The 25,220-nt window shown below is 47.6% G+C and overlaps 1 protein-coding gene across 2 annotated transcripts; it reads right to left on the bottom strand.

The window, feature by feature from the left end:
- Positions 1 to 17,990: 17,990 nt before the first annotated feature.
- On the bottom strand, positions 17,991 to 25,025 carry LOC135368286 (zinc finger MYND domain-containing protein 19-like). Of its 2 annotated transcripts, none has more exons than XM_064601462.1 (6): positions 24,796 to 25,025; positions 23,115 to 23,174; positions 22,369 to 22,475; positions 20,475 to 20,700; positions 20,269 to 20,329; positions 17,991 to 20,133 (listed from the first exon to the last, which is right to left on the bottom strand). In XM_064601462.1, the coding sequence occupies exons 1-6, from the start codon at positions 24,877 to 24,879 to the stop codon at positions 19,934 to 19,936; spliced, it is 738 nt and encodes a 245-aa protein (XP_064457532.1). In that variant the 5' UTR covers positions 24,880 to 25,025; the 3' UTR covers positions 17,991 to 19,933. The 2 variants fall into 2 exon arrangements, with proteins under 2 accessions (XP_064457532.1, XP_064457531.1); XM_064601461.1 differs by lacking the exon at positions 24,796 to 25,025 and adding an exon at positions 23,772 to 24,407.
- Positions 25,026 to 25,220: the final 195 nt, after the last annotated feature.

The following is a 25,220-nucleotide window of genomic DNA, read 5'->3' as shown; positions in this document are numbered from 1 at the left end:
TTTCGTCACGTCATGCCTTAACCGACCTTATGCCGTGCATGTAGCATGCCGTCCAAGAGCAGAGCCGACCTTTGAAAAATCTTTGGTCCGCCCCTGGGTACAGCCAACACATCCTAGATAGCAGAAGACCTGCGCCCTACGTCATGCGCGGAGGCCTGCGCGGGCTTTGGGAGCTGCTTCGAGCTTTCTTCTTGTTCGCTCTTTCATTCACGTCATAGCAGCATTCACAGCAGGCCTTCCTCTGTGACGCTGTGTCACGTGGGCGCAGGCCTTCTACTACCTAGGAGGTGGTGGTATACAGCCCAGGACTATGCATATCGCCAGCACCAGCGCTTCGTAACATGTGCTATATTCGTAACACTGTGGCAGGTCGCACGCATTGATCAGACATTCCTTACAATTGCAAGGGGGAAATAATAACGTGGAGTGATATATCGTTCCAGGAGTGCAGGGTAAACGGTCCTGGAGCAGCCTCGTCTGTCTGCGACGGCCCAACGGTTGCATCCGAGGAAGGGCGTACCGCTGTTTTCCCATGTCACTTACCCATCCTTATTGGTCTGTGGACTCGCATCCTCAGCAGGAACCTGCATATTCACAGACGACCGACCAGGCAAAGTAAACCTTCGATCTCACGTAGCCAACGGAACCGAAAAAAAAAAGAAAAAAAAGAACGACATAAACTGCAATTCAATAAAGGCGGAAATGCCAAACACGCACACACGGCGACTGTTGCATCGTGAAAAAAGACGTATACATGACATTCTCGGGTAAACATAAACGAGCCCCCGTCACAACTTCCGGTGCCACGAAGACTTCCGGTCCTTCCGCGACTAAGGACGCTCGGAACCAGCCGCCAGAATTATGTCTTTCGCTTTCCTGATTCCGCGACTTTCCTGATTTGTTGAAAACAGGAGGCGTAAGCCTCTTTGTGGCAATTTGAATTGCCAGAAAAAGGCGTATACGACACTCTCTCCCTCACCGAAAATCAGAAGCAATAACTGTATCCATCTGCACAGTTGTTAGCGCAGAGCGTGTTTCCTGTGAAACCGGATGTCGTTTTGGCACCAGACCGGAAGCGGTGAAAACGGCATGTATTCAAGGTATTTTAGGAAAAAATCTTCTTCCCGAGAACAGCACCGCAAAGGATATTGGCCCGACGACCGTTTTATGGGTATTTATTCAAGGAAGCAAACAACCATCGGTGGTGAGCACCTTGTCAGCCTTTTATTTTATAAGGAAAAACAAAGAAAGGAGCTGAAAGAGAAGAAACGAAACTTCGGCTCGGCTGGCAAGACACGTCGAATAATCCGGTTCGAAATGCTCACATTTCAGTCGGGAGACTGTCGAGATTCCGAATAGAGCGATAACTTTTAAAAAAATGGGGGGGGGGGGGAGCAGAAATTCGCTACAAAAGTGACCTTGCTATCCCCTTTCGCAAACTTGATGGGCGTGCTATGTAGTGAGGCCTACTTCACCACATAACAAGCTTAAGAGCAACGATCAGCGGTTTATACAGACACCCCCCCCTCTCTCCCCCAACATTTGACAACGCCCCGGCAATTTTTTTCCTGCGTACTACTGTCACAGTGCAACTGCACCCAAAATCCTTTTTGCAACCCCTTCTCCCCCTCCCCCCCCCCCCCCCTCCGAGCTTGCGGTTCTGGATAACCTACACTCTTAGAAATGAACTTCACCACATAGCACGCTCCTAGCCAACCATCACTCCGAATGACAACGTTCTCGCCTCTGATTTGTTGAAAATGGGAGGAGGAGTCTATTTTGTGCCATTATGCACGGCACAAAATAGGCTCCTCCTAAAGTTTTCAACAAATCTGGGGCGAGAACGTTGTCATTCGGGGTGATGGTTGGCTAGGAGAGTGCTACGTGGTGAAGTTCATCTTTAAGAGTGTAGCTACTGGCAACGATATTACCGCACAATTCCGCTATCATCCCTGAGTTGAAAGCGCGATGGTCACGCCCCCTTGTGACAATTAACAGATCGGCATAAAACGAAATGTCACGAAAAGGCTTACGTCTGTTTTCAACAAATCAGGGGGCTTAATCGCTCGCACGCGTTATGAGCTAACGAGGGGAGGGGCACTCGTCGAGAAGGGCACGTGATAAAACACGTGCATGGCGCTCTTCGCGTGATACGTGAAAGGCGTGGTATACGTCACGCGCAATGTGTCACGTGCCCATCTCTTTGAACTTCCCGCCTGCCGTTTTGAATTTCCCGCCACTCGTTAGCTCGTAAAGACGATTAACCGTACTCAGGATGGTAGTTGGCTAGAAGTGTGTTATGCGGTGAAGTGCTTTTTCAAGAGAGGTTTCCCTGTGAAGTAGGCCCAGGACGCATGATCCGCCGAGTAACGTGCCACCACACCGACAGGCAGACCGCTCGGCGACAGAGGAGCAGGAGGCTATTTTAGAAGTGCTAGGCTGGCATCATATTCCTGATCATTGATTTGACAGCTACCTTTATCGTGTCCCTTTCGCCGCGTGCCTGCGGTCTGCTAAAACACGTTAATGTCACGACAAAAAAAAAAAAAAAAAAAAAGAACATCAAAGATAACTGAGACTAATAGAACTATAAACTGATACGCGTTATAAGTCAAAAGTTTTTTTTTGGGGGGAGGGGGCTTCTGAACCATTGATATTTTTGTCTTATCACGACTTTTCGGTTCTCAGCTCCTGGTACAAAGACCTCCTTTACTCACAATATTTAGGAAACTACGGGCCCCCGTGCCTATCAATAGTTCGTTGCGTTATCCGCTCCGTACACAACAGCCTTATGAGAGAGACAGTTGCCGTTCGCCATCTGTTGGTCTTGTCACAGCCACTTATTGAGGCCGCGGGTCTGTAGAGTGATATACGAGCAATATGTTGGTTGGTGGTAGCTCCGATTTATACGACCGTATGTTGATGACGAGGCGTTAAATGGGCGCTGAAGTGCAAATATCGAGCCTCACGGAATGAAAAATCTGTGGAGGTCGTGCTGAACACTGGGAGGTGGTCGGTTCGAATCCTCCCACCGGATGTGCTGTTTGAGGCTTTCCCTGGGTTTTCCGAAGACTTTCCAGACAAAATGTCGGCACAGTTCCCCCTGAAGTCGGCCCAGTACGCATACTAACTCCCCCTGTCCCCCACTCCTTCCTGCTGTCCTCTCTCCATCTGTCTACATCTGTACGCCGCTCATAGCCACAGTTGCTTCGCGTCGCTACCACGAAAAAAAAAAAAAAGATACCGCAATTTAAGCCATACATATCTCTCTCATCCTCAGGAACCGCGATAGTACGGAAGGCCCTCCCATTTGATTTCCTCAAACGATATTCTACGGCGATTGGAGAAATCGCCTGAGGAGGTCAATGAAACGAAGAGAACGACACAAGATGTTTCGGCTTATGATGTGGCAAACATTTTGCTTGCCTAAATACCATATAAAAGGATAAATAACAGCAAGAGCGGTGGTCGTAGTGACCTTTCGGGTATAGTCGCGCGGAGCTAGCAGAAACTGTCGTGTTTCCACACTCTCAGAAATTAACTTCACCGCATGGCACGCTCCTAGCCAACCATCATCTCGAATGATGACTTGTTGCAAACGGGAGTCGAACGTCTTTTTTTGTGACACCTATGCTGTTCATAATTGATCCTGAATATCGACTGAATATTTGGTAAAGTAATTGCAGCTGGGTTTCGTCGAATAACGCAAATGCAAAATGTGTAACATATATGTATGTGTCTACTCTACATGCATGTCTGATAGCATCGTTTTGGGTACATGACTTAGCACAAATCGAGCAAAATCCAGGAGCATGACATATCCCCTTTTCCAGCGTAACACCGCATGCACAGGGCTTTGGTGCAGAAACGATAGTTCCGACGAGCCATACATTGATGGCTGAATGAACACCAGGTAGGGTGAAGTCACCTGTATGTAGTGGAGCAGCCTGGATCAGGCTTACCGCGTTGCTCAACGAGTACAATCTTGAAAATAATGTCCTAGATGACCTGCATAATATGATTTATTGGCTTAGTGCACAGGATTTTTTTCCTATTACAACGCTCAGTAGCACTCCTGACACCGTCACGTGAGGTAGGAAGAACGTGTTTTTCGAGTGGAAGTCCAAGTTCATTTTCGCACCGTAGCAAAATTTAAGCTACGCCATTTGTATGCATGTGTAGAAAACGGGTGTCTTGCCATTGACACACGTGCATTTCCCGTTTCTTACCCTCCTGTAGCGGATCAACAGATTGTCCTAAATTTTCTATGGCAGGTGCATACTGTTATGTAGATGTCATTGCAACAAAAATACTAAAAAGGGGATAAGTTGACTTATCAGAGGCTCGCTTGTCACAAAAACGACGTACGCCACCCGTTTTCAACAAATCAGAGCAGACAACGATATCATTCGAGATGTTGAGGTTGACTAGGAGCGTGGTATGCAGTGAAGTTCATTTTTAAGAGTGCGTATGCTTGAACTTTCCGCATGTTTTGCTGCTTGGGTCGGAAAGTGTTCCCGATAACGGTTCCGAAAGCATGCAGTGGTTCATCAAGAATTGCAAGCACGGGAGCGTGGGGCAGGGATGTTGTAAAACATTGGGTGGGAGGTGCACCATTCCCGACTTGTATCCTCGAGGCTCTTACGGCTGGCACTGTCCTCCTGCGAGTCGGCTTCACTTCACACTTACAGACGTTGGGAGAAGCGCGCCTTACAGGCCTATCATGAGAACAGCAAGTCGGCTTCACCTAATGTACGAAAGCGCTAGGTGAAGCGCACTCTACGAAACTAATACTAACAAAGAAAAACTCGAAGCGCTATATTTAGTGCTTTACCATGCGTCCGCATCTGAAAATTGTTAAGTGAACAAGGTGTGTATTATTATTAGTGTGTGTCTTTTTTTCTTTCTCTCTCTTTTCTCTCTTTCTTTTTAAGCTGTTTTAACATTATAAGGCGACGTATAGCGATTTCTTCAGGCAGAAAATAGGGAAGTTTTGATGCAGTCTTCACAGCTTGTTTGCACTTGTGCTGAATTCAGCTGCGCTTATAGAATATCATAAGGTTACCTGAGTGATGCCAAAGTTATGTTCAAGCTTTTCGGTTTCATACTGTTTGCCTGCCTGCAAGCGTAAGGTGAAGCCAGCATGAAGAGACGCGACGCGTACCGGCGCATGTCATTCTGAAAATACAGCGCCAATTGACGCTTTTCTCCTGTATATTCCCCTGTGCTTGGTGACCACAGTTTTCTCCAGACGTGCCTATGACAAAGCACTTGAGTTCGGTTCACTTCAGCTGTCTACGCACTGAATATCGGGAAAACGATTATCCATTAACACATGCAAAAAAAAAAAAAAACCTCTCCCAATTTCACCAAAAGAGAGCGAATGATAACACTCGGTAGGCTGTGATGTGCTTCATCGGCTATCTGAAACTATGCCCCTGTATTTATGGCCGCGCAGGCGTTTGCGGGTCCTTTTTTGTTTCTTTAACTCTTTTTTTTTTCTTCCGCCCACACAACCAGGGACCATGTTTTCCTACACCCGTGTCGTCCGGACCCCTTTTCCTGTAACTTTTGACTGGAGCATACGCAACAGGCAATCGGTGTCCCCTGCTTTTTCTTTTTTCTTTCTTTTTTCACTTCTTTTGCAGGCGAAGAGGGGAGCCTCTAGGGGAGACCACTGGTTGGTCGCAGGCCTTTGTCATTTATGCACAGCGTAGCTGAACAGAACAGTGGGGAAGAATCCGGTGAACCAGTAGGACACATATTGAAGGAAGTGGCCTCAGGTTGGGAGCAGCCGATAGTCTGTGCTTCTTCTGGGCATCCTTCTCCTTTTGCTGGCGACATATTTAGAGGGAACGATCTGCAATAGGATAGCCCTATTGGTATTATGTGCGCGAAAGCAACTCAACGTCTGTGAATGCTAGGAAGGTACCACGAAAGATATTAAATTAAACAGCATTAAATTAACAGCATATAAACCTTCGACCTTAAAGTTCGACCTTGTTTAGGGTATGTGCATCTGCAGTCCGGGACCCTTACACATGCAACCCATCGGAAAAAATAGAAAAAGCACAAGGATCTGCTTCACGGTTTATCTTGTGTAGGTTTCGAAGCACTTCTTCGGAATCATAAAAAATACTTCATCACTGGATGTTGCAAGTACTAAATTTAGATTCACTTGCACATAGGCGCAAAGTTTAAAAATTAAAACAGCTCTTTCTCCGATCCAATGATCAGTTAAAGGAGTACAGAGGGCCATCCAAAAAAATTTCAGATTAAGACATCTGATGAAAGTGTGTGTGTCATTATACCGAATAGCGCGAAAGGTTTTGATGTGTGCCATTTGTTTCCCAGAAAAAAACTCACATAAACATAGCTCCGCGCCTTCACCCTTAACTCGCCACTCCAGCTATAACGAGGGTGAGGAGGTATGATGGCACGTCACCGATGACGGCATAAGGAGACTCGTTCTGGTTTGCCGATCAGTGGGGGTCAGCGCATTGTCCCTTTGCCGCCGTAAACCTGTTTTGCCAGTTTTCCCGGAGAATTGGGGATAGAAGGAGCGGCCGAAGCATTACCGAGCAAGGAGAAAGGCTTTATCAGAACCCCGAACAGCCGAGTAGCAGACAACATTTTTCTAGGCCAATCATCGAGCGTTCTCCTTATAGCGTCAGCGCGAGGTTCCAGGCAGATCACAGGCTGGTACTGCTCTTCACCACCGTTGCGCACGGTCGCTTTTTGCGGCGTATTTTAAATTCAATTTCCGCGATAATTATGACTCTGTGGTGTAAATTACTTCGCATGGTGCATCTTACTGGCAAACTTAACAGTTTTATAAGAAGAAAACTGGGTGTTAAAAATGACTTCTGTGCTACTTTAAATACAAACATTAATAAATACATTGTTAAAATTTGTCCACGTACGACGCGAGTAAATCATCCAAGAATGTCATTTCTTTATTTGTAAAAAATAATTATTTATTGGACATCATCCACTACGTCAAATAAATAAAGTGTTGTGGTGAATCCAGGTGAACCAATAAAAAAATCGATCAAACGACCGGTGCCGCTTCGATCAAATGGCGTTCGATCAAATGGGTTTCGACCAAATGTCCCGCGTTCGATCAAACGGCTTTCGACCAAACGATGTACTAGCACGTTGGTAAGTAATCACTTCCATCGTCTGAGGCCACCCGACACGGTTCGTGTGCCGCGTTTCCAGCGGCTTGCAGATGGCGGATATCGTAGCAGACGACGCAGTTGTCTTCACTTCACTTCATTTCACATAGAGGGAGCTAGTGCCTTCCATCACTCCATTCCCAACACGAACCACGTTTCAACTGTGCACACCTTTTTTCCTGCTAAAACAACATTGCAACAGTATCCCATTATTACAGCATCTACCGTAAGTGCGTGACTAATAAGAATAATAAAAACCGTCGAGCGTACAGCGCTACAGGCGCGCGACAGTCGACTATATAAAAACGAGGGTTGCGGCACGGCGATTTTTTGTGGCCTGTTCAGGCGTGACGTGAAAATTACGTATTTCCTGTGAATGATGTAAAACAAAAACACAATTTTCGTGGCCCATAAACGCTTTTCCGTTGAAGGAGCCAAGAGACGTTTAAATTTAGCGACACACACACACAAACACGATAGCAAACCAGCCCGGGGACATGTCTGGTTGGCATCCCATCCCGATAACGCTAAGCCGCATCTGGACCCTTGCTCAATGCTGACGTTGCACAGCTGCTCATTCTGGACACGGGGCCCATCACTTGCATGGGTGGAAGTGTTGCAAGTGTTGCGTCACTGAAGTTTGGCAACATTCTCCCGAGAACCCTCTGGATATCGCTCTTCACGGCTCTTGCATCTGCCAGGGGAAACCAAGCAGTCAGCCGGCGTACACTTGCGCGTTTTGCCTGTCCCCTGCTCCGAGTTCCACATATACTGCCGCCCCGCTGACGGCTAATTATTGCAACCTCCCCCTCTTGCACTGTGCAGTACTGTTTGTTGCTTTGACACAATTAACTCTGACGCAATTGTGTAATACGAGAGTTTTTGTGAAGGCCACTCGCTACAGCAAAAATCACATAAGTTCGTCGCAGCCAGTTAATATGACCCAGGCCGTTCCCGCGGGTTTTGGTCATAAAGTGAATTGTCATATTCACGAACTCTGTTTAGCCCTGTCTCTAAAGGAACTCTGTTTAGCCCTGTCTCATTTATTGAGGACGCAGATCAGCATTTCATTTCAATTTATTTTATTTACCAACACCACATTTATTATTTACAACCTTACAATTTATTTACAATTTACACACAATTTATTGACGAAAGTAGTCCGTTAAAAGCGTCTGCTTAGAAGAACTGTATTTGTAGCTGACAAGATGGCGTCTATGCAGGCAAGCTGGTGGAAGAACTCCATTATGTAAAAACCTGAGTCTGGGCACACAGAGGGACGACATGAACACACGACTCTGACGACTCCCGACTTTGAGACGTGTGTTCGTGTCGTCCCTCTGTGTACCCAGACTCGGGCTTTTAGGTAATGGGGCCGGTAGCTTTTCCGCTGACTCTATTACACGGGTGATGGGGAATACATACCGCGCGTACCCTGGAGCACGTACCCTGGAGCGCGTACCCCGGATTTGTGGGTCAGGAGGATGACTCGGTAGATGTGGGGGTCGTAACTAAGGCGTTCATCGTGCATACGTTTTCCCAGAGTTCGAGGTAACTCGTTACCGTAACTAGGTTCCTTTTTTTCTTTTTTTGGTAACTTGTAACTTAACTCGGTACTTTTGCGCCGTGGTAACTTTCAGAGGAACTCGTTTCTTTTTCAGGTAACTTTAAGTACCCTTCGGACACTGTTTGCCCGGAGCCTTCGTCGCTGCCTTGGAGTTCCAAAAATGGCTGAAACACGGCAAGTCCTGGCTGAAGCCGGTGAATTCCCTGTGGAGGTTCTCCGTGAGCGTGAAACGGCTCGACGCTTCCTACGTTTGCGTGCGCACCTTCCCCGTCACCCACTCCTCATGAAAATCTGATACTGTCCTGAAAGTGATTTCCATCGTGTATAGCGCAGAAGACACGCCAGGCTCTCACTGGCTTCATATAGCTCAGGACTTCACACCGCCGGACGCCCTCTGGTCTCTGCCTGTGCCACCCACCTTCGTACGTCTTCCTGACCTCCAGGAACGAAGAGATCAGGTTCCCCCTCAAGTCCTTCGACCCCATTTTTATGCTCTAGTAGACGCGAAGTTTTCTACCTCTGCCGCAGCATACCGATGGCGCATCTCGAAATGGCAAATACGCCTCGGCATTCGTCATCCCGTCCGAAGGCGTTGTGGAAGTACGTCGCCTTTCGCATCAAACCTCATCCACAGCTGCGGAACTCTATGCCATACTTTTCTTTCTGCAGCACATCGTTGATTTTACCCCGCGGGAATGGGTCGTGTTCACTAACTCTACATCTGCTTAGCAAGAAACTGAAAATTCTGGAATTCGAGGCTCATCCGCACCGTTGGCGATGGATGTGTTAATGGCTTACAACCTCGTCTATGAAGCAGGGCGTAGGCTGGTTCTCCAATGGGTTCCAGCCCATTTCGGTGTAGTAGGGAATGAACAGGCCGACGGCGGCGCAGAAGCAGCTCTCTTGTCTCGGAGACGGACGCGTATTGCGTTGTTGAGGAGATCGTGGTTCCGTGCTTCGCCACCTCGTGACTCCTCTGGCTTCTCGCCAATAGACCGCTGACATTCTCCCCAAGCCATGCTGAGCAGAGTTGATCCAGCGCTCGCGTTCCGCATGACTCGGCATACCTCTCGTCAAGATGCCGCATTAGTTCATTGAATGCGCATCGATGTGGCTTTTACAATGCAGTGGCGTTACCGCTTGAGACAAGTTGGATCTCCCCAATGCTGTCACTGCTGTGCTGTTGAAGATCTAGAGCACATTCTTCTCTATTGCCCACACTACCAACCTTCCCGCACCGTACTCTCCGGGTCCCTTAACGAGCTGGACTCTCGTCCCCTCTCTCTCACAAAATTGCTTGGTCCCTGGCCACATCCAGCCCGCCAACGCTCTGCCCTCAAAGCTCTCTTCACCTTTCTGGATACCATAGGACTTCGATCCTTATTGTGAAGGGGCTCATTATATCATTCCCCGCATCACCACCAGAAATGGGGTAGAGTATTGCCCCTGGCGATGAAACTCCTCATTCATCATCTCGCAATAAAGTTGTCGTCGTTGTTTCCTTCTTCACAGGCCTGCGCCGTCCCTGGGCGGCCTCTTGCGCTTCGCACTCAAGCAAGATCAGAGCTCTCTATGCTGAGGTCTTTGCCTGCATTGGAGTCAATGGGTGAATGTCTGGTACCTTTCTCATCAAATCAGGGCCATCAGGGTCATCAGGCCAAATCAGGGGTGCGACAGGGTCGTCCCTTATCTCCTGCTTTGTAGCCATTGGCTTTAGTCAGTTCTTGGAAGCTCTCGCAAGTTCGCTTCAGACTCGTATCCTACAGCTACCGGGTTCATCGTTCCCCTCCGGCAACGTTCCCTCATCATTCCGTTGTTTGCATACGCAGATGACCTATCCTTAATCCTTAGCAGTGAGGACGTGATAGGTCAAGACCTATCCATTCTGGATGCCTACGGTAGAGCCTCGAACGCGCGGGTAAACAGGGATACAAGTGCGACGCTTTTTATCAATGCTGTTCCCTCCTGTCCGTCTCCATTTGGGATCCCTGTTAAAACCGAAGTGCGCACACTGGGTTACTATTTCAATAGTCGAGGAACCTCAGCATCATCTTGGATGCGGATTCACCAGCGCAATTCCACGCTCTGGGATACAAAAGACAGCAGACGAGCAACCTCCAGAGACTGAAGCGTCAGTGTACTCTTGAGTACGATGCCTGTGGTGGACGTGGATGTGGTGCAGGTTCACTTGACAGTCCACAACTGTTGGTACGTCATTCTTTTTCCGAAGACCAGCGACTGGACGTTTGTGCAGTGGGGTAGTGAAGTGCGCACATAGGTGCAGCTTAGGAGGTCAGGGCCGAAGCTGATGGGATGTTTCCCCGCAAACGGAGAAGAGCTTGACCGAATGCAGACGCGGGATAACGTTGACCAATGTTAGAGGTGATGAGCCGGGTGGCGAGCAAGATACGCGTGTAGGGCGACGCTATCGCGACGAATATGCGGGAAGCTATGCTCTTATATTTAGAAATATAATGCATTTTAAAACATGCCAGAACTATGCACTTTTATGCAGTATAAAAGCTATATCTTCACGACTTCCTAAACACGTATCCTGTACTCTAGAGTAGGCCTACGTGCATATACACTGTTAAACCAGATCCGATTAATATACCAGTCCCCAGTCAAGCTCCAAAGGAGCTTTTTGCCCGCGGCACCACCACGATGTGGAAATAAATTATTATTATTATTATTATCACTCTGTGTCCTGATTTGTTCAACACAGGAGGGAGGCGCCTATCTGGGACAAAATAATCTGCCCTAGATAGGCGCCTCCTCCCATTTTCGACAAATCAATACACAGAATGATATAATTCGGAATCATGGTTGGCTATGAGCGTGCTATGCGGTGAAGTTCTGTTTTAACAGTGTACTGTCCCCAGAGCAGGGACGGATTTAGGGGGGGGGGGGGGGTCCGGATGTCCTGACCCCCCCCTCAAATCGAGACTTGAACATAGGGTTCAATGGACCAATCCCAGCATACACCTGGCACTTGTCCATAGCGGACCCCCCCCCCCCCCCCCTGGAAAAGTCTTAGATCCGCCCCTGCCCGAGAGAAGACATGCATTTGCATGCGATTCCTGGAGCAACCAGCAGCGCGGTTGCCAATTTCCAGAAACACTGATACATGTCCTTCTGCACCGCTTCCGGTTTGTTGCCAAAACGACGTCCGGTTTCGCAGCAAACACGGTATGCACCAACCGCTATGGCGACTGATACTGTTATCGCTTCTGATTTGAGAAGAGAGAGTGTCGTATACGCCTTTTTATGGCAGTTCAAATTGCCACAAAGAGGCGTACGTCTCCCATTTTCAACAAATCAGGAAAGTGAAATATATCATTCTGCACGGTGGCTGGTTCCGAGCGTCCTTCGTCGCGAAACGACCGGAAGTCTTCGAGGTACCGAAAGTTGTGACGCGGCCTTGTTTATGTTTACCCCAGAATGTTATGTACTTCTTACAACTTCTGTACAAACACGGCAAACGCCTCCTGTTTTTAACAAATCAGGGGAGAGAACGATGTCATTCAAGCTTATGGTTGGTTACACTCTTAAAAATGAACTTCACCACATAGCACGCTCCTAGCCAACCACCATCCCGAATGACAACGTTCTCGCCCCTGATTTGTTGAAAACGGGAGGAGGAGCCTATTTTGTGGCCATTATGCACGGCACAAAATAGGCTCCTCCTCCCGTTTTCAACAAATCAGGGGCGAGAACGTTGTCATTCGGGATGGTGGTTGGCTAGGAGCGTGCTATGTGGTGAAGTTCATTTTTAAGAGTGTAGGAGGTGAAGTTACTGCCATTCCGTTTAATGCATTAAGTTTGCCATATTGCTGGGTTATCACAAGAAACTCCGTGAACGTCGTGAACACATCGTTGACAGCACAGAGATTCCAAGCCATTCTTTTTTCTTTTCTTTTTTCAAATTCCTAAGTGCAGGATGCCGGTTAGCTTCAGATGTAATCAGTATAGAAGTGCCCCGGCTTTAGCCCTATAATTCTGTAGGAAAATATTGGTCGACGTTCGTGAGTGAGAGATATGAGAGACGATAAACGGCGCAGAAACTGCGATAACGGAATGCGACGGTGGGCGTTTATGGTCCTGTAGGTGTGCTTCGACGGCACCTTTTGTGCTAGTATCAGTTGCTTGTCTTATTTGTTCGGCCTTCGGCTTCGTCCACAGAACGGCACAAAGCTCAAAAAGCGTGTGCTGCCCTCGGCAGAGTGGCGTAGCCAGAAGGGGGGTTTCTGGGGTTCATCCCCCCCGAAATCATACCTTTGGTAGTGCATTTGGGAAAGGGAAATGAGGGTGAAATCCTCCTCCCCCATGTAAGATCTGTAATATTCGTGTAATAAATAATAGTATAAGTAATTAATAATTAATGGGTCAAGCTCGCGAATGTTGTTGTGTCCCATTCCCGAGATTGACCTACCGACGACCGCCAGGTGGCTCGAATCCCGATTGTGACGTAATGGTACAGATGTACAAAAGCTGCAAGACACTTTTCTAATATCTTAGTCCTAACGAAGTCGGATCTCCCGCCGCAACGTTGACCATACCCCTAGATACCTTTCTATTGATTAAATTGTAATAAATCACCCCTTTTTTGCTTCCCCTACCTTCGTTGTCGCCTTTCATTCCTTCATAGCTGTATCTACTTCGTGGCCTTCTGAACTTTTATCCTTCTGCATATATATATATTCTTTCTTTTTTTCGTTTGAAAAAAAAAAGTTGCATTGCAGTTGATTTGTCGCCCTTCGAGTTGTTGCATCTGACCTTCTCCATGATATTTATCTTTTTTATTTATATTTACTGGTAGCCCCTGCCAGGGCTGTTACAGGACTGGGAACACAAAATAATACAGAAAAAAAAAACGACGACAAGCTAACGCGCCTATAGTCTTCTGCATCAGCGTCGTTCCAGGGGTCACGTGGACAGGACTCTAATGACATCTACATTCCAGGGGGAACAACAACAACTTTATTTTAATGATGACTATTGCCGAGTTTCATCGGCAGGGGGCGATACCCTATTGCTCCATTGCTGGCGGTGATGCGATGAAATACAATCATAATGAGTGGCCTCACAGTGATGACCGAAATCCTACGGTATACAAAAAGGTATAAGAGTTCTGGGGGCAGAGCGTTGGGGGGCTGGATTTGCCCATGGGCCAAGCAATTCTGGCATAGTAATGGCGAGAGTCCACCTGATTTAAAGCCACTGCAAGTGTGGATCTGAAAGGTTGGTAGTGTGGGCAATGGAGAAGGATGTGCTCACTATCTTCCAGATCACCGTAGTGACGACCTCTTGAAGAGCCAACCTGTCGCAACCGCTAACGCCACTGAGCTGTAAAAGCCACATTGGGTGAGTCGCATCCGATGACTAGACCTATCCCTGTTTACAAACAAATGACGTCAATTGGTACAACAGCGCCGCCACACTCGGTTGACTGGAACTACTATAACAAAAAGTCATACAGGCACAGGAAAGCCGCTTCTCATATTGTAAGATTTTTTTTTGTCATTCTTTTGCATGTTATTAGTTGTATGGCCTTGTTCTGCGCCATTCTACCGGTACCCATATCTTTTCGGTAGCCCTTTCCAAAGATGGCTACCGGGCTCTTGCATTTTCCTGAGCCTGAAGGGCACGAGTTTCTCTCGGGCTGCACGTGGTGTCTCTATACCAGAGCTGCGGAATGGGGTCTCCCATTCCGTTCCAATTCCATTCCGAGCAATGGAGAGTTGCGATAATTCCATTCCTTTCAATTCCTCCGAATGAAAAGGCATGGTCAGTTCCCACTCCTGGAATGGCTTGGCAACCCAATTCCATTCCGTTAATTCCCTCAATAAAAGAAAAGGACCGGTAACCATACTGGGAAGTCCAGTAGTGCTAGAGGAGGTTGACATTACCAAGCACGGAAAAAGCACAAAGACAAGGTTATTTCACTCTTGACCGTGTGCAAAGGGTGCTGTGCAAAGGGTGCGAGGCAGAAACCAGCACGTTGAAACCAAAACTGCCACCGGGGCACCCAGACCATTCCATTCCCATTCCTAGGACAGTTTCCGCCATTCCATTCCAATTCCATTCCGGGCTCTGCTAAATCCGGATTCCGGAATGATTCCAATTCCGGAGTGGCAACTCCGCAACCCTGCTCTATACAAAGCAAGTGCGAACTAAGTCGTAAGAACAAACCACATTCCGCACAGGATTACGACACAGACGATGGAACTCTTGCGATGAAGCCTTCCTTTTTTTTCCACGGTGGACTGGGAACACCTACCCCATAGTAATATGTCGACATGAACGCCAATGAAGACACGAAAGCGACTAAAAACGTGACCTCATTTGTGTGTACCACTTATATACAAAGTAGCCACCCATGACCTTCGTGAAGGAATACGGCTTTGTGAGACTGCGGTGTTCTTCGCCCGCGCTCTTTCGGTTTCGATATGTCTACCAACGTCATCATTACGCCACGGTGACGTTTCTTCGGTAGAGGTCTATTAATGAAGCGTCTTGACGAGACCCCTGGGAGCCCGCTCTATTCAGTTTCGCTGGTGAAACTCCCAATCTAAGAACGAAGCCCCCTTGTTGCGAATAGAACCAGACACCTCCAATAGCACCAGCCAATTGCTCATTAAACGCCGATAAGATCCACCCTCCCTTTATCAATTCACGTGGTCTGCTTCAAGCGTGCACAGGACGAGATCTTGGCCCACAGTACCGTCTATATCCGGAACGACGCGTGGGGGTCAAGAAACATGCGTGAAGGTGTAAAATAGACGACCTAGGACTTGGGAAAGAAAAAATTGCAGGAACACCTCGACATCAGCGCGCTATGAATGAAAGCGGGAGCTTCGGCATGGTGCCAAGCACATTGCGGTTCCAGACCCCTGCCTATACGAACGCGGTCGACGTCCTCCGCGAATCGAGATACTATGTTGGCACCACGCCCCGACTACCGCCAGGAAATCCTGCTGCAGAAGTAACAACAAGAGCTGAACATCTATCACAATGAAGATCGCGCACGAGCGAAGCGCCAGTCGGATGGCACGGAACAAAGAGGGTGCAATTGTAATGGACTGCGTGCTAAAATGAGTTGTGGGTTCCTCAGAAAGTTACATTCCGTCTCTTCCGCGGACCACGCTGAAGCACACAAATGATTCACCTGCTATGCACTCTTAAAGTGACTCTAAAGTGGAATAATGCCTCCTAGCGGAATGGAAGGTGCCGTTACCTTGACAACGACTAAAAGGAACCGGAGGTTTGTACGTTACGTCGCTCGTAGTTTTTGAGCGAAAGAAATCCCAATTTTCGCTTTCCTTCGTCTTCTCAAGAAGGTTGGTTGCCTGTGCGGAGCGGGTTCTCACTGGTTTCCTCAAACGAGTTGTCCAATCATAGCGGGAGATATCGCCTGAGGAGACCAATTGCCTGTCATGTGGTGGGGTTCACTCAGTTCACTGAAGTTCAGAGTGTACTTCACCGTTAGTTTTGATCGGACGCGTCTCTCTCTCTCTCTCGATACGGGTTCACCGAATCATCAGCCTGCCACCGTGGGCGCTCCCTGAATTTTTCCCAAGGGGGTAGGGTGCAAAGCGTGCAACAGCCCCTTACCCTTGAGATGGACGCTGCGGACTGTGCGGGTGTTCAGAGGTTCATATTATGACACCCGAGAATAATCATGACAACCTATGACTGAAGAGCGCACAGTTTTCACAAGCGACCTTGGAGCTCCAGGAAAAGGGGGTGGCACGCCCCCCACCCCCCTTGTCCCTCTTTCGGTACGCCCATGACTGCCACGCAGCGAAATGCAGCTGGGAGGAGGGGGGGGGGGAAGTGTCCTGTTCCTTGGACTGACCTCATAGTAAGGCGTGCCGACATTAAAGTGTCTGAACAAACCACAGAGAAAGAGCAGAGCAGAGCTTTTGCCAGGACTCCTACGCCGGTCATCTCCGAGCACGGTCTCTCGACCACTGGATCCGTACGGGCAACCTCTCTCAATGAAGGCTGCTTAGTGAGGGAAGCTCGTACGTTATTTTCTGTCGAGTGTATGCCTCTGCGGAACTACCAAAATTCCAGAGGGAGAAGGGATCCTGCTGAAACGACGTGACGTAGACAGTAAGAGTCCGCCAAACAAGACTGTGCTTTTGGCGGCTGTAGCGATGGAGACGAAATCGTCTGCGGCGATGGGCTAATATCCAGACTATAAGGTTTATTCACGTGATGTCATCCGTAGGAGACCGCCACTGTCGCTAGCTGGCAGCTATGGCAGGCAGGGCAGGCAGGTGTGCCGTGTTGCCATCGGCCGCCATATTGTAGGTCCTATGTAGGCTTTGGATGGGAATGATGGGGAGTGGGGACACCGCTCGAACGGCGCAAGCTCGTCTGTGCTACCCACGTGAGTTTGTTTTGGATCGCGCCGATGGTAGTTCGCTGAAGAGCCGCTAGGATACGACACTTATGTGAAAAAGGTCCATTGGGAATGCGGGCAACTATCGGCATCAATCGTCCTCGCATGGTGGGCAGGCGCCTTGCGATGGAGCTCCTCCCGTGGGCCAACGGAGTACAGTAGCCGGTGCTTACTTAGATATAAATTTGGTACAAGGAAAAGAGTAATGAAAGAAGGCAGTCACTGAAAAAGTGAGCCAGCTGAAGGACTCGAACCCACGTCTTCTGGATTGCCGGTCCAGGGCTCTACCAGTTGAGCTAAGCTAACACACCTCCCCAATGATTTCAAAAGGTGCTTCACTTGAAAGGACGAACACATCCACTCACTCACTCCACTTTAACTCTTACATGTTTTCTCACTAACGCACACATTCATACGAGGGGGCGGCAATCCAGAAGATGTGGGTTCGAGTCCTACAGCTGGCTAGCCTTTTCAGTGACTTCCTTCTTCATTCTAAGGCACTTGAGGCTTGCGTGTTGTGCTGTCCTTTCTTCTGTGTTCCAGCCTCAGAACATCCATTTACATGGTACAAGGAAGTTTTTTAAACCTACTTATTTGCCCATGTTTGAAGCCCATCTGATATACTTCCATCTGTCAATAAATGTTTAGCTCAATATGCAATGGTTTCTCTGAATGAACAAAGATGCTATTTGGCAAATTCCCTGACAATCCCCTGACTTTTCCAGTCGCGTCAAAGTTCCCCGACAATTCCCGGTTTTCCAGGATGGTAGACACCCCCCCGAGAGTGGACAGGATGGACTTCACTTGCTTCTTGAAGTGCGAGACATTGACACAATTTTCATGTCAAACTTTTAATTTCACATGTCTACCCTAGGCATCCTATTTTGTGACTGAATGACAACATTCTCCCCCCAGACCCCTTCAGTGTGCCTGCTGTACAGTATGCTTTGAAGTCCACCAAAAGTGTCAAACATGCTGGTCCAAAAATTGAACAGAACACAGATCAATATATACAAAAGAAGGCTGCAAACCCTGTAGGCACATAGTAAAATATGAATGATAACTGTACACCTGAATGAGAAACAGCAGCATGCCAGAGAAAGCACAACACATGCGGTTAATGCCGTTCACATAACATGAGCAGCAGCTATGGTAATAAATAAACGTGATCAATAAAAGTATAGAAAAGCCATGCATAGCTCAAGTGCCGATGACGAACAGCCGAGCCAAACACTTTTCGCCACACCGGCTGGAATGCTTTGCGCAACTGTACTAGTTATACAAAGAAAAGACTAGAACGTTCACAGTTACCACAGCAATTAAAAAGGACGCCAGACTTGTGGCGCCGCGAAAAGGAACATGTAATCACCTATGTGCATGTAAAATGAGACCAGTGCAAACAGCCGGAAGTTAATACCACCAAAGTAAAACTATCTCGCATACAGAACTCCAAGCCAAAAAGGTTTCCGGTAGCCAGTACGACGCGACATCTGTATCGCTACTGACATTCCAAGTGCTCAGCATGAAACAAAAGCATGAGGAAGCCTCGTCCTACAAGCGATTACCTGCAATTACTCGCGTTAATCAGAATAGCAGCTGCAGATTTTAAGCACAAGCCACTTAATTTCAAAGATGGGATCCTTCACTTTGGCCTTCACAGCCAATAACCTCACATGTCACAACTTCAACCTGGTGGATCCCATGGAGAGTTTGTGCAAAGTTATCATTCGGGGAAATCTCACAAACTGACATTCTTGACCAGAACGAACCTTATCACCACGGCAGGTGTGAGTGACGCATACAATTAAAGGACGCCAAAACAAAGACAGGAAGGCACGTGCACACTAAACATATTAGAGCGGTACCACCCTCAGTCCCAGCCTCTAATAAAGTCTCCACCTGGCACGTTCCCAAACTTGGCAATGGTTAGACTCTTAATAAAATGGCAATTTATTGGGACCCTGTAATGTTCCCCTTATTGCAGGAGCATCATTTTAAATTAGCAAATTGAGTGCATTCGCTAGAAAGGAGCAAGGGGACTGTGAAACAGCAAACAACAGTGGGTGGGTGGCCACACTCCAAGACATTTCAGTGCAACCAAGTGACAGCAGTTAGCACCAGGACTGGAATTTTTTCGAACAACACCTGTAATACTGGAAATGACTGCACCGTTAGCATTCTCCGCAGAGTCCAGATTAGACCTTCCGTGCCATACAATGCAGGGAGCATCACTCGTTCAACCACAAATACTGTGCAAGACATGCAAGGTTCCTATCTTATTGCCATTTTCCCCGTTACTCAATAACAATCCTTCACAGTAAAAAACATTTTAGTGCTTTCTCAAAAGGGGGCTTGTGAGGTCTCCAAATGCTACGAGTGTTATAAGTCCAGAAAAAAAAAAAAAAGCAAAAAAGCTGGCAGTCTTTAGCGAAAACACGAGATCTGGTAGTACCCCAGCTGCGAGGCATGTTTTAAAACATCAACAATCAATATATAAAACCATTAAAACTAACATCAAACGTTGAAATTCAACTGGTTGACACAGGTAACTGTCCCCCCTGAGCAGGTGCTACTGAACACAATCCTTTCCAGAGAAACGCGTAGTTAACTTATGCGCTTGTACTTAACTGCATGCACCCTGCTACCGACATCCGACACGCTACTCAGTCCCCCGGGGGCAGGGTACGAAGGGATCACCACCACTCCTCACCACATCCGAAGCATGCCCTAACCGAACAGAGCACCACTATAGGTAGAAGGCAGCTGGTCGAGAGGGTGTCATCGTTCCGGAGGCCGCTCGTGGTGTGCCCGTGGCCGCGGACGGCAGTGGCGCTTGTGGAGGGGCCAGTCGCGCTGCTGGCAGAAGAGGCCACAGTAGCGCGCCGCTTGGCACCTACCGCAAATACTGAACTCCCGCGGCTCCCTCTCCAAGTTGGTACAGGGCGGATAGTGGCACTCGTAGTAACAGGCTCCCTCTTCTGCAAGTCATGTTTATATGAGGCAGACGACAATGTTTTCCAACTCTAACGGATGGGTATCTGACTAAAATTGTACGTGATTCGTAACGGAGCTTTCTAAGTCATGAGCGCCGAGGCACACCTCGTTACACTCACCTTCTTCTTCTATGACTTCACCATTGGCATTGTAATACTTAGTTGCTGATGAGTCTGGAAACTATAATGTGAATAGCTATAAGTGTAGCATCCCCTACAAAGACAAATGTTTGCCTACACACACTTACAACAGCAAATACCTGACCTATAACCAGTGTGATACTTCAGACAAGGGCTTTGTCAGTGAAGCTTTCTCAGGTACATACCTGTTCTGCTAGGTGCTCTGGAGGGAGTTGCTGTATGGCAGCCCAGTAGAGTGTCTGCTCCCGCTGCTTAGGAGGTTGAAGAACTGGGACCGCTCCTAGTGCAATTCGATGGGGAGCCATGCCATCTATCACTGTTAAGGCAAGGTTTTCGAGACGATTGTCCATTGCAATTCCGTTGCGGTGCACCACGTGGAACCCTGGAGCTATGCCTCCATAGTGGCGTTCCCTATGCACGAAGGTTATTCTTAGACAAAATAAATTAACCTGGAACGGAGCTCTAGTAAACCTTTACAGCTCTAGAACATGCATGAGTTGCTTGGCGTAGCTTGGGCTCCTTGCGCTCAGGGCGAAATGAGCGTCACAAACCCAAACACGACACAAAACAGCAATTCATCAAAATCACCGCCCCCCCCTCCCCCAAATTTAGTAGGAAGCGCTTCATAGACTTTGTGCTTCGGTTGATTCAGTTTGAGAATATGCGCTGCTGTCTCAATGCACACAGGATGTAATTTTTACACAGGCATGGTATACTGAACCTCGATTCAATCGCCCCTGTCTTTGAGGCTCCCCAAAACATTGTTCCAACAGTGCCCAATGTTTTAAAAAAATTGAGATTTTTTCAGGTGATAAACAGTTTCACTGTTTTTATTTTGAACTTTTTTTTCCTCTCTGTCAATAATTTGTGCCCAAAAAAATCTTGTACCCGGAACGACCGCCCCTACTGCCCCCCCTCACGCCACGCCACTGAGAACATGCAGCACAATGCTGCTACTATGTTAGAGTGAACTGCATGGGTCACTGCAGTGCAGTAAGGCTTGCACTGGTCGTGTCAGTGCACGTGGTTCAAGTGTAGCAACAGCGTAGCAACTCAGCACATTAAAAATGCAATGAGTGTAGACAGGAGCAATATGTTTGATTTCACTATCATTTCCGGTCGCTTCTCGCTACGACGACCTTCCACTGGCACTCCAAACCATGAAGAAAAATAACTACACGGGAGGTACGACAGGTGACGTAAGATGGACGAAGAGTTTCGAAATGGTTCCGGATTTCTATTTTTGTCTACACTCGCGTAGCCTACCGGGTTTGGCTGGTCGAGCCGCTGTAAGCTACACTGACAACGTTTTTCTACACTGAATCCACACAAGCATACTGCACTGCACGAAAATGATCAGCAGAGCTTGCAGTTAATGCTGCGATATTGTCCCAACATCCAAACAACTGTGGGGTGGCTCACACCCCTCAAGAAAAAGTGCCTGCAAGTTTGTACACGGGGTTCAAAGGTACTCCCCTTTAGGTAGAAAGGTTCTTCCTCCCCTTAGCAACGAGAGCAAGAGGAAGGCTCCACTGAGGGGGGATTTTCCTTATTTTTCTGCATTCCTGCTGGGTATTGTTTCTTTATTTTTGATTTCTCAAAGGCTAACGATTGTTGTGTTATGCTGAATTTAAAAAATTATGTTCCCATAACTGTGGAGCAAAGAATCTATGTAAACAAAGGTACTCTAACGAACCGCTGCCAATCATGCAGTCTTCATACTACATTTTAACTAGGCAAAAAATATGTTTCATTTTTTCCCTCCAAGTCTTACCTCAAATTTTGTGAAGAAAGTTCATTCAAGTGCAAATGGAAGATAGCACACTCACTAGAACACAGAGCACAACACACTCCTATGGCCAGATTTTATAGATAGAACAAGAAAAAGCATATACACTTTTGTCCAGGCCCCGGTGAAACTTTATGGAAAAGCAATGGCACAAATTTTATACGTGCAACAACCACATGCAAACTGTTCACACACCAGCAATGGTAAAGTTGTGTGAAATCAAGGGTTGGTTACGCAGGAACTTACTATGCACCTGCCCAGTACGGGTGAGTAAATGAAGCACATCTTACCAGAGTAGGTTGTGCAAGTACTGCCCCGAACTTCTTCCGCGGTCCATCTGGTAAGCATAGGCACAGATTTGAGCGCCATTGCCGTCTTTATCAACTTCCACACGGGCCTGAAATTGACAAGTATCAAGTTCAAGGACATCATCAGCACAGCAAATTACTTTACCCTGTCCCTCAACGTAGACAGTTTTAACAAAAGTGTAGCGAACTTCTCTGTGTAAATTTGTGTCCCTGGTGTGCAAAAGCTATTGCTCTAACAGATGCATGACAGATATGTGACTACAGCTTGCATAGCTGCATACAGAACAGGGTGAGTCTAAGTGAACCAGGGTTTTTTTCCCCCGTGTTTGTTACATAGTGTGCTTGTTACTACGTTGTTATTTGACGGCTGTTAACACTCTGTTGTTTGAAATTTTGCTTGTTTCCGATGCCAAACTGTGAGGTCCACATGGGATATCTGCACAGTGGATTGACATGAAGGGTGAGAACTCTTTAAAGCCAGGTACACCGTTGGTTGATGGTACTTGCAGTTGCTCGCATAGATAGTGAAGCTTCCACATGACACATGCTACAAGCTCATCTATTTTTATATGCATCTCTCAATGAAATCAAATTCTATTGAGGGCAAGGGGTATTACACAGTGCTGAATGTAAGGGGTTCCATGTAACCTTTAATGCCCACACAAACTTGAGCAGACCATATGCTGTCTAAAGTCATTAGAATATAAGAGAAACAACAAGGAACTTACTTCAAAGGAGTACTCCTGCACAAGGGCAATGTCCCGCTCGTCTAGAAGGGTGTACTTGATCTGCAGCAAAACATAACACTTATTGTGACACCAAGTACATCAGACCTAAACTCACTGAAATGTTAGACACTTTTGTTGTATTACCTCAATTGAGAAAATTGAAATATGCAAGATTAATACAACTGAGTTTCAGAGGGATTTCAGAAACGTTCGAACTGTCTTGTCAATATGAGCAGTACAGACATGGATGCTTGAAAGGATATACTGTAGCTCTTAGCTTAATTGAGCAACCTTTTGACTCAGGTGAGGTCAGGTAAGTCTTCACTGCAATGAGGTGCAAAGCAAACAATGAAGCCCTAAAAAGCTTGATAACAGGAAGTCCTGTGTGCCTTATAGATAGTGAAGGCATACCACAGTGCTCATTTAGATGATTCTAAGTAGACAGGATTACAACACAGAACACTTCGTCTGCAAACAACTAACATCACTGTGCGAAACCTCGGACGAGGGAGGGGGCCTCAACTGAAAAAACCTGCTACAGCCAAGAAAACCCTGGCAGCCGTCAACAGCGCTTTCTGCTATTTTGTAACCCGCTCGTAAAATACTGCCTCGCGTCAAAACCGACATTCCAACCACATGACCCACCCGATATCTTACCCCGATTGTCGGCTGCAAAAGTCGGGGTATTATAGCTCTGGAAAGCGACAAGCGTCTGACTTGGGGCGGGCTGCTGTGCCTGGTGACAGGCGTTTGCGTGCCAGCCCCCTCCATCTACTTGACTGAAAAGAGCAGCCAGCGCGACTTGGGCATATTAATCCAAGGGCGGCAACACGCTATTGTGCTTTTGTTCATTGTGACCGGTCAGACGAGCCACAGGCTAGGCCGGCGACCTTCGAGGGAAGCTTCCCGCTTCTGTGGATGTCGCCCAAAACAGCCGAGCCTCAACGAACGAAGGGCCCCCGAAAAGCCGCACGGTCAGACGCACTAATCTATTGATCGGGCTTCGTAGCTTCTGACGAGGTTGTCAATGGGGGCCTCGCTCGCCAAGTTCCTGTTGCTTCTTGCCATCGCGTTTTGAACTATCATCTTCGAAGGCTGCCACCTTCGTTATCGCAAGAAGATAAACTGACCACACAGCGGCTGTGCTCTACACCGCAAAGCGTGAAATCGTGCGCAGCCGAGCTAGCGCTGCCTCCTTAGAACTGTGCTGGATGCACGGAACAAAACCTGCCGTCGCCGTGAGCAGACAGCGACAATACGGAACAAGTGAAAACGGCGAGGACAGAGGAAATGCTGCTATCGAGCAACAACTTCCTTCACAACTATAGCGACCGGAAGCGCTTGGCATATTTTGATTTTCTTTTCGTTGAGCACCGTCAATACTGTTAGTCATATTGTTTCTTTGCTGAGGTCATCGTAACTTATGCGCTGTTGGACACAATCTGTTTGCACTTCACAAGGGGGGGAACAAAGCATTTCAAACACAAAAGCAACGGCGAGATCCCTCGCGCCATGCTCCAACGAAAATTTTTTCGTAGCGTTATTTGAATTTTACAGAAGCGGCCATCAATGCGTAGCGAGTTTGAAGGAACATAAAAAGTGTGAAAGCAACTGCATATTGCAGAACGAGGCCCACTGCTTAAACAAGTGCTCTTTCTTCGCTGCATTGTCGTTATCTCACCTTTCCCGCAGCGCGTCCCAATCTAACAATTCCGAGCTTCACGCCAGACATCCAAGAATTTGAAGGGCCAGCCTGGTCCTTCATGCTGGTGAAAACAGCATAAATGTGCCGCAATAGCCTGGAAGAAAGCAGCAGTCCACCAAACACTGCACAATGGAGGAAGTCACTGGCCCTAGAACATGTGCCAAGAGAAGCAGCTGGAGAGCAAAAACGACCGTCAGCGCCCCCTCAGAGAAGAACACGACAGTGTTGCGGCTTCTGCGTGAAGCACAGAAGCGTGAAGCAACGCTCGTAGTGGGTTTTTTTTTTTGCGATCATTTTGGGGCAGTTTACGAGGGAAATGTAAATGGGATAGAGGGATTAAAAAGAAAGTACGTGTGACCTTTGCCCTACGCCGCGATTACCATCCGTTCTTTTGTTTGTCT

The sequence above is a fragment of the Ornithodoros turicata genome, chromosome 9, assembly GCF_037126465.1.
Source record: "Ornithodoros turicata isolate Travis chromosome 9, ASM3712646v1, whole genome shotgun sequence".
NCBI classification, from domain to species: Eukaryota; Metazoa; Arthropoda; class Arachnida; order Ixodida; family Argasidae; genus Ornithodoros; species Ornithodoros turicata.
This window is presented reverse-complemented; position numbering and strand designations above follow the sequence as displayed.

Coding starts and splice junctions, on each gene's coding strand:
- LOC135368286 (XM_064601461.1), bottom strand. CDS start 23,885: ATGGAGGGGGCTGGCACGCAAACGCCTGTCACCAGGCACAGCAGCCCG. Junction 20,330..20,474: donor CAGAGCACCTAGCAGAACAG/GTATGTACCTGA, acceptor TTCACATTATAG/TTTCCAGACTCATCAGCAAC. Junction 20,134..20,268: donor TGAAGTCATAGAAGAAGAAG/GTGAGTGTAACG, acceptor CATGACTTGCAG/AAGAGGGAGCCTGTTACTAC.